The sequence below is a fragment of the Mustela erminea genome, chromosome 15 (assembly GCF_009829155.1).
Source record: "Mustela erminea isolate mMusErm1 chromosome 15, mMusErm1.Pri, whole genome shotgun sequence".
Taxonomy (NCBI): Eukaryota; Metazoa; Chordata; class Mammalia; order Carnivora; family Mustelidae; genus Mustela; species Mustela erminea.
In genome coordinates this window covers 474,413-483,737 of record NC_045628.1, presented here as the reverse complement: position 1 = coordinate 483,737, position 9,325 = coordinate 474,413, and the positions used below count along the sequence as shown (strand labels likewise).

At 62.3% G+C, this 9,325-nt stretch overlaps 1 protein-coding gene across 10 annotated transcripts in view; it reads left to right on the top strand.

Moving 5' to 3' along the window:
- Window positions 1-5,531: 5,531 nt before the first annotated feature.
- TMEM255B (transmembrane protein 255B) overlaps window positions 5,532-9,325 on the top strand; it is a 50,658-nt gene continuing 46,864 nt past the window's right edge. For 4 of the 10 annotated variants that reach the window (XR_004279048.1, XM_032314263.1, XM_032314265.1 and 1 more), the window contains exon 1: window positions 5,537-5,940. Coding sequence is in view for 9 of the 10 variants with exons in the window: in XM_032314263.1 (XP_032170154.1) it covers window positions 5,895-5,940 (46 nt within the window). In the remaining variant the exon portion in view is untranslated. Of the gene's footprint in view, window positions 5,941-9,325 lie in introns of all 10 variants that reach the window. The other 6 variants (XM_032314264.1, XM_032314267.1, XM_032314259.1 and 3 more) reach the window with 5 other exon arrangements.

Here is a 9,325-nt window from a genome sequence, read left to right as displayed (position 1 = left end):
GGGGCCGAGCCCAGGCCAGGCCAGCGGACAGCAGGCGGCTCACAAGGCAGACCTCAACCTGAAAGTGCGGAATTAAACGCAAGCCTGAGGTGGGCTCAGGCGCTCCCCAGACCACGTAAGACGCAGACAAGGGGCTTGCTTTGGGTTTGTGAAAACCGAACCTCACCCCCAGTTACGTGGAGAAAAGGTGTTTCTACGGTCAGGCTTCTTCCTCCAGGGTCAGCGGGGACCTCGGAGGCCGTCGGGGGCCAGGCTGTGACCCCGGAGTGATGAGAGGAGCCGCGTGGGTGCTGCTGCCCACCTTCCAACGCCCCGGCCAGGTCCCCGCTCGCCGTGCGGTTCCCTGGGCGCGGCCTCCAGGCTGGGGAAGCCGGGGGTGCGCCGTCCTTCCCGGAGCGCCACAACTGTGCCGGGAGACTGCCGCGGGCACGTGCACTTTGCAGGTCGTCTCCCCGAAACAGGGGACACTGGGTGAGCCTGTGTTTGCCGAATCTGCGGCGGGAAGGCCGTTCCTGCTCCCCGGACTCGTGGGTGGGCCTTAGGCTTCTGGGGTGGGTGGCGTGTGAGCGCAGGGACCAGGAGACGGGAACTCCTGGGGACGCAGGGAGCCTTCCTGCCCAGGCTCGTTAGAGAGATCGCGCTCCCAGGCCCTCCTGGCAAAGCCCGGAGAGTGTTTTTAATTTAAAAAATTCATGTCCCTGAGAAGGTCTCCTGTCCTGTCCGACCTCCCCCGTGAGGACAGACAGGGACTGACACCCTCGCTCGGCTTGCCGGTCTACATTATTCATTCCCTGAGCTTCGTTTCAGGGTCATTCGGTTACAGGAGGGAGTCGGGTTTTGCTGTGTGCACTCCGCTCCCGGGAGATGGGAGCCAGGCTGTGTCCACACGCGGCCCAGGCCCAGGCCCGTGGTTCTAGAGCCAACGGGAGGACCAGACTGTCTGTGGATGAGAAAGGCGGCTCCGGGCTAATTTCTGTCTCTTCTCTATTTAAGCTGGGAATGCCCCACCCCATCCTCACGTCCTCCCGGCCCGCCGGCCCCGTCTGCTCCAATAAACTGCTTTTCCTGCCAATCAGACTCATGCGAGGTCTCCAGCGAGTCCTACTGCAGAAGACGGCCTGGCAGGGGGCCCAGCGAGGGGGGGATTATGTGACGAGCACGCACCCCGACCTGGCAGGAAGCAGGGCTAAGTGCTGTGTGGAAGTCACGTTTCTGCAGGCTTCCCTCCGCGGGTGCCCTCGGACTGCCTGCCTCGAGATGGATGCTGCTCTGAGCCCACGACTGTCCCGTGTGAACGGATTTCCCAGGAAAGCCACCATGTGCTGCGGTCACCCTGCGCCCCAGGGCTGCCCACCCTGCTTTTGTCCAAAAGAGGCAAAGCTTTTGGTTCTTGGTGCCTTTGGAAGGCTGGTTGCTGGGTTCTGTGCCCCGGCTACCCAGCCGGGCTCCACTGCCATGCGGGGCCCCCAGGCTTCTCCTCCTCGGGTGGCCTGCTCATGTATTTTTAACTCACTGACACTGTAATTCAAGATACGAAATTCTGTTTTCTTCTTCTACTCCTTCTTTGGTCAGTATCAGCGGCCTCAGGGAGGGGCCTGTGGCGGGAGGGGCGGGCAGAGACCCCCAGGCCTTTTCCGTGTTTGCTCCTGCAGGGGCTCCCGCAGGAAACGGAGAGGCAGTAAGAGAGGCGTGGGGGGGGTCAGCCGGCCCCAGCAGGACCCACACAGCCCACCAGTGCCCTCCCCCCACCCGGCAGGGAGGAGGTGGGTCTTGGGGACAGTCACGAGGGGGGTGACCAGATGCCCCCCGCCACACGCTGTCTCCCATCCGCACGCGTCGGCGTGTACACACGTGTGCCCATGTGTGCGAGTGTGCACACGTACGTGTGCGTGTGTCCATGCGCGTGTGTGCACGCGGGGCCCCGACGACGAGACCCCCTGCTGGGAAGTCAGGGGATGGAGGGGAGGTGTCCGGGGTCCGGAATCGTGGCGCGACAGCCTCCCGCCCTCCAGCACGGCCTCACCCCTGAGCCTCTGGAGCTCTCCCCTTCCTGGCTGGGTCCTCAGGCCTGACACACAGCCGGCCGCCTCCTGGCACCACGTGGACCCCTGGAACCACCGGCCTCCTCTCTGTCCGGGATGCAGGCCTGCCCGGGAAGCTCGGTGTCCCGGGTCTGGGTTCCTGCGGGGGCCGGGGTGGGTCTGCCGCTGGGGCGCCGGGGTGTCCCTCGCTGGACCCGTCCACGGACCCCTGTTAGCATGGCGACCTGGCCAGCGCTCGGACCATCCAGCGGACGGCCTGCTCTAGTCCTGCTTTCTCCGCGAGGCTGCCGTGGTCGGAACGCGCCGGTCTGCACGGCCCTTCTGCGCGGCTCTCCTCCTGTCTTGTGCACAGATGGACCCCAAGAGACCTTTGCTGGTCGTGGGAATGAAAGATTAAATTAAATGTCTGCAGTCAGGTCAATACGCCCTTTCCCTCGTGGAGGCTGAGATCCGGCTGACCTGGCTCAGATCTGGTTTCTGCCATTGAACAGATCCTTGACTTTGGAAAAATTATTTAAGTTCTCGGGGCCTGTTTCTTCATTTGTGAAATGATATTATGGAGATTAAATAAGGCCTCAGGGAGAAGCTGTGACCACAGGGGCGGGGGGCGTGGCAGGGGTGCGCGTGGCCCGGGCTCAGACAGGGAGAGCTGCCGCCCAGCTTGCTCGCGGTCTGAAGGGACACGGGCTCAGAGGGCCGCGGTGGCTCCGGGAGAGCCGCTCAGGTGGGGGGACTCGGGTGTTTCCGGGGGTGCACTGGGACCCGTGCTCGCGCAGGGGGAGGTCGCGGCGGGCGCGCCGAGGGCGCGTCAGCTGCAGCCGCTGTCACAGGCGCCTTCGTACGCGGCGTGTTTTCCCTCACAACAGGGACTGATGAAATCAGCGGCTCAGAAAGCCTCGCCGGTGCCATCGTCACTAACGGAACACGGGGGCTCGTTCGCCAGCGAAGGGAGATACCAAACGTTCCAGAGCACCAAGGAGACCCTTCCTCGGGGCCGGGACACCCCCAGGGCGCTTCCCTGACCGCGGACAAGTCCATCGGACGCCCCCAAACCCGAGCCCACGCTGGGGCTGCCGCCAGCAGGGCGCCTCTCCCTGGCTCCCGCGTCTGAGGGGCTCATCTTTCACGATCGAACCCCAGGCTCGTCCCTCCTGCCGCCGGACCTTCTGCACGGGGTCCTCCTCGCCGAGGGTCGAACGTCCTCACGTGACCGAGGGATGAGGCGGTCCCCCCGGGGTGCGCGCCCTGGCCCTTGACGAGGGAGCGCGGCGGGGGACGACCGTCTGCGCCACGTGCGACCTCGCTCCCACCCAGCGCCAGCAGTCATGTGAGCGGCTTCGAGCGTCGAAACTCTCACTGGGGGCATGGAGGTTCCCGATCTTTTCTGTTTTTGTTTTTAAATATTTCATTTACTTATTTGACAGAGACAGAGAGAGAGACTGAGCGCAAGCAGGGGAGGGGCAGAGGGAGAAGAGGCTCCCCACCCAGCAGGGAGCCTGATGCGGGGCTCGATCCCAGGACCCCGAGATCACAACCCGAGTGAAGGCAGACGCTCAACGACCGAGCCGCCGGCGCCCTGGGCGGTGCCACTCTTAACGTTACTCACACGCCAGCTCCGTGTCCGCTTCGGTCCTACACGAAGACACGGAAGTGGCAGGCAAGGAAGCTGTGACACCTGTCTCGGGGGCGTGGGCAGCAGAGAAGACAGAGGGAGATACAACGTCCTGCATGGCCTTCGGCGTCCCCACATGCCCTGCACGACCACCCCCGGGACCCTGTGTGTCTCCCATGACCAACCCCCAGATCCAGTGCCCCCCTGCCCCCACTCCCTGGGACCCCAACACTGCCATGAGCCCCCCACAGCGACCCCACCTCCCTTCTTTCGTGCTTTGCTCCGCTGTGGCGCGCCCGTCAGCGAAGGTGATCTGTCTTCCACTTGCAGTGAAATCCGCGCATCTGGGACCGCGGAGGCCAACCCTGGGCGCCTTCCCTGTTGTGTGGTTTGTCCTCCAGTGACTTTCCAGACCGTGCATCTGTCTCCAGGACCCGTTCCCCGCAAGTCTCCCAGAAGGCGCATTGCTGGCGGCAAATACATCTTTGCTGATGCAGGGCCCGGCCCCTCATGCCTGTCGCCTTCCTGTCCTTGCGGTCACCACCCCAGCTGCCCTGGACGTCCCAGCAGGTCTGCCGTGGAGGGTGCGCCCGTGTGGCAGGACTCAGAGCCCCGCTGGCTGAGTCTGTGTCTACGTGATCTTCTTAACGTCAATATGGATTTGTCCAGTCCCCTGATTATCTTCAGACTGGAAGAGGGCCGATTTCCTCTTAATTGTCTTAGCAAGAGCTAATTTAAATGACATTTAAAAAAACCCTGATCCCAGGCCCTTGCTATCTGCTGAGGTCAGCTTGCTACGGGCCGCAGTGTCCCCTCGAGGTGGGCCAACCTGTGGTCAGTGGGCACCAGGGCACAGGAGCTGAGTCACACCGGGTGGGGAGGAGGTCCAAGGAGTGGCTTGTAGGGTCCCTCCCCGCAGTGACAGGTGCAGGGTTTGGAAGAATTCTAGATCTGCCCTTCGTTATGCACTTAGCCTCTTGGGGCCTCGGTTTCCCCATCTGTGCAAGGGATCAGCGTTGGGATTGCCTGAGGCCACCACAGTATGGATGGGATGGGCTGTGTGGGCTACTGCTCCCCGCCAGGCGCCCGGGGGGCCCTCTGACCCCCTCGCTGGCTCCCCAGGCTGGGTCTGCCTCCCTGGCACAGCGTCCGAATGGTGGCCTGCTCGCAAGCGTCACCTTCACAGGGAGACCCATGTGGTGACCCCTCCTGCCGCCACTATGTCCCTATTTTGTCGGAGCCCCCATGCCGATGGGAGCGGCTGGCTGTGCCTGTTGTGCTGTGGCCGCAGGTGGGGCCGAGCTGTGTGTCTGTGTTAGCGGCGGGCACAGCGTTGGCCCCAGAGAGTGGTGGCCTTCGTCACAAATGCTGCATCCACAGAGTCGGGGTTGGGGGTCAAGGTCAAGCTCAGGGTCCCAGTTCCGTAAGACACAGGTTTTCGACGATAGCAGTGGGTAGCCTGGGCTCGTGGGCGCGTCCTTGGGGAGGAAGGGCTGGGACCTAGTCCAAGTCCAAGTCCCTGCCTCGCCACGGACCGGCCAACCCCGTGGGGGCACAGTGCTGCTTCCCACGACACTCCCCTGATTCCCAGGGAGGCCAGGAGCTCTGCCTCAGGGGCCGGCTCTGACACCAACGGTCATGGCACCTACGGTCTTTGCAAGACCCTCTCCTTGCCGCCAAGCGAGGCAATGGGTCCTGGGACCCCATTCTCTGGCTCCTCCCATCCTAACCGGGGGTTTTACTCAGTGCCAGCCTGACGGGGGTGAAGGTGTGTGGGTGGGGGGTGTGACGGGGTGAAGGCGAGCAGGGGAGGGGTGTGACGGGGCCTGCATTCCTTTGTCCAAGGGGAGTGGCCCTAACCCTAACCCCTCTGGACAGGGGCAGGGGCAGCTGCGGCAGCCCGTGAGGGCAGGTGGGCCGGCCCCCAGGCGTCCGTCCCTAACAAGGCACACCCCGCAGCCCCGCAGCCCCGCAGCCCCGCAGCCCTGACCAGAGATCCTGCAGGAGTCCCCAGCTGGTCTCCCTCTAGGCCCTCCACTTCCTGGCCCGCCCCCGCCCCCCCCCCCCCCGGATCCGGACCTGCGGCGGCCGGGGGAGGGAGGGAGTGCAGGTGGGAAGGAGGCGGTCCGAACAGAGAAGGGGCGGGGCTCAGGGCCACAGATCCTCCGATCCTGGGGGATCCCTGCCAGCCCAGACAGCCTCCGTGCCCTGGGCACCCGGACGGCAGGCCCTCCCCCGGGATGCAGCCGCCGGCGCCTGGGCCCCTGGCCCTGCTGGACACAACAGGTGAGAGAGCCGCTGGCATCCTGGCTGTGCTGGGACAGGCTGCGGGGGGGGCCGAGGGCAGGGCGGAGGGACCTCCCTGTCACCCAGTCTGTTACCAGGGATCCTGCCCTCCGCCTCCCCGGCCCTAGCCCAGGCGTTACTAGACCTTGGTTCAAGGGATGGTGGCGGCTGCCCTAGTTTGGCCGTAGCTCTGTTCCGACCCCCCACAGCCTTCTGCCCCACAAGTTCCTGGAACCCTGTTCTTTGGCCAGACCTGCCGCAGCCTGGAGGAGGCTCAGGGGCCAGAAGAGAGGGTGTGTTTTCCTCAGGGGGGTCCGGGCAGACTCTGAAAGGGGCAGCGAGACTTGCTTCCCAGTGCAGACCTGCAGGACAGGCCCTGTGCGCCTCCTAGGCTCCCTGCGGGGGGTGGGGGGGTGTCCCACTGGACGTGCCCGGCTGCCTGTGGCACCTTTGGGGCGTCTCTTATTAAAAGCCAGAGGGGTTGATGTTGTTTGATTGTTAAATAATGAATGACAAAAGAATCTGGCTTCTTGGTTGAAAGAAACAGACGCACCCCACCCTCCACGCTCGGTGCTCCGTGAGCCTGTTTTCTCCTCCAGACCCGGCTTACTCCCAGGGCGCTTCCTTACCAGTGTTGGTGACAATGAGGGCTGTCACTGCTTGTTACTATGTCATCACCCTGCAGTGACGGCTGGTTCGAAGAGCACTTCGTTTGCCCTCTGATGAGGAGTTCTACCAGGATTGGGCTCTTACCTAAAGCACAGACACTGGGGCAGCTGGCTGGCCTTCTGAGTCCTGTCCCTCGATGTTTCTGCGGTCAGCACGCTGCCCCTGTCCCCCATAAGATCAGGAAACAGGAAGCAGATGGCTGAGTCGCAGGGTTCTGCACGGGTCTCTTTCCCCAGGGGACGTCACTTTGCCTCTGGGACCAGGTGTCCCCATGTGGCTTCTCTCCGGGAGGCCGAGGCCCTGTTTCAGGGAGACCGTGACCCGGGACGCTTCCCAGCTGCAGCCCCCGGTCTCCGGGACAGGATCTGCTCCGCCTGGATGCGGCCAGGCTTCCCCAGGAGCCGTGGCAGGGAGAGGGCTCGGGCAGGGGTAACGGGGAGATGCCGCTGGCGGCCTTCAGCGTCGTCCCTCAAACGCCTCTCCCAGAGGGAGGAAAGCGGGTTAACAGCACCCGCTACCTGCCGCGATGTGCCCTCCGCCCGCGATGAGCCTTTCCCGACCTCCCTGCACCCCGGCTCTCTCGTGCTCTCTCTGCCACTTGCAGCGTTGAGGCCGGGTAAAGCTGCCGGCTGTCACTGCCTCTCCTGTCCAGGGCAGGAAACCGAGGTCAGGGCCTCCAGGCCACACTCAGAAAGCTGCCTGTCGGTCTGAGCCGGGTGTGGGCTCCAGCAGCAAACAGGGCAGACAGATCCTGCTTCACGGGCCTCCCCTCCAGGCGGCTGGAGGCCACCCGGCCGGTCTGGGCAGCTGTCCGCGGGGTAGAAAGCAGACAGGAGAGATCTTGGTTGAGGTGGGACCCATCGCTCGTAGCAGCGCACATGCTGACAGTCTGCAGACGGGCAGGAGGACTCAGGGGCCGGTCCGGGGGCTCTGCGGTCTTCCTCCAGTGCAGGACCATTTTGTCTCCAAAACCAGATCGTTTTTGCATGTCTCAGGCTAATTATAAAGATGTCCTACCTTCCTTCCTTGAGTTTCTTTCTCGTTCCCTTATTTTTATGTCATGTCCTGTGTTGAGAAACAGTGTGTACGGGCAGGAGTCTTCTCCTCGCTACCTGTGTCGTGCGTGGGGTCAGGACACCGCCGCTGGCCGGCGCCAAGCTTCCCGCGCCCCGCGTGGGCCCCGCCGCTGTCCTTCCGGCCCCCGGTTCACCTGGGGACTGTCCGGGAGCGATGCCGGAGCGGCGGCGCCTCCTGGAGCCGCAGCCTCGGAGGGAAGGTCAGACCCGGGACAAAGCGGAGGACGCGGGAAGGCCTGGGGAGCCGTGCTTGGCTTCTGGCTCCGTGAGCGGCCACGGGAGCGTCCCTGCGGGCTCGGACCGGGACGTGCTGCCAGGCGGGTGTGCGAGGCGCTGCGAGGCCGCGGCAGGTGCGCCGCAGGGAGCGGACGCCGGACCGTCTGACGCCTTGGGCCTAACGTGTGCGATACACGAACTGAGGAAAAAGCACCCGAAAGTGCTTTGAGGAGGAGGACGTGCGTGTGAGCTCACGGGACGACTCGCTTCTGCGTGTGTAAGAGTCCCTGTCGCGGGGGCCGCACCTGGACTTGCCATTGAGCTTCGCTGAGCCACCAGAGGTGTGCACAGTCGCACCCAAACCGTCGGGGGCGTCACGTGAGTGCGTGCAGCGGCCGGCCCGGAGGTTGGGCTCAGATCCGCGGCTGCTCCCCCCCAAACACACACGATGTGACTGAAGAACTGGGTGTGCAATGAAACACCTGATTTTGTCTTTTCCTTTTTTATTAACATACAATGTAGCATTAGCCCCAGGGGTACAGGTCTGTGAATCGCCAGGTTTACACACTTCACAGCACTCAGCATAGCACACACCCTCCCCAGTGTCCATAACCCCACCCCCTCTCCCCGGGCCCCTCCTCCCTGCAACCCTCAGTTTGTTCTGTGAGATGAAGAGTCTCTTACAGTTTGTCTGCCTCCCGATCCCATCTTGCTTCATTTTTCCCTCCTTCCCCCCACAAACCCCCCACGTTGCCTCTCAACTTCCTCATATCAGAGAGATCATATGATCATTGTCTTTCTCTGATGGACTCATTTCGCTCAGCTTAATACCCTCTAGTTCCATCCACGTCATCGCAAATGGCGAGATTTCATTTTTTTTGATGGCTGCATAGTATTCCATTGTGCATATATACCACATCTTCTCTATCTATTCATCTGTTGATGGACATCTAGGCTCTCTCCATAGTTTGGCTATTGTGGACATGGCTGTTATGAACATTCAGGTGCATGTGCCCCTTCGGATCACTGCATTTGTTATCTTTAGGGTAAATACCTAGTAGTGTGATCGCTGGGTCATAGGGTAGCTCTATTTTCAACTTTTTGAGGGACCTCCATGGCTGCACCAGCTTGCATTCCCACCAACAGTGCAGGAGGGTTCCTCTTTCTCCGCATCCTCGCCAGCATCTGTTGTCTCCTGACTTGTTAATTTTAGCCGTTCGGACTGGTGTGAGGTGGTATCTCAATGTGGTTTGGATTTGTGTTTCCCTGATGCCGAGTGATATGGAGCACTTTTTCATGTGTCTGCTGGCCATCTGGATGTCTTCTCTGCAGAAATGTCTGTTCATGTCCTCTGCCCATTTCTTGATTGGATTATTTGTTCTTTGGGTGTTGAGTTTGATAAGTTCTTTGTAGATTTTGGATAC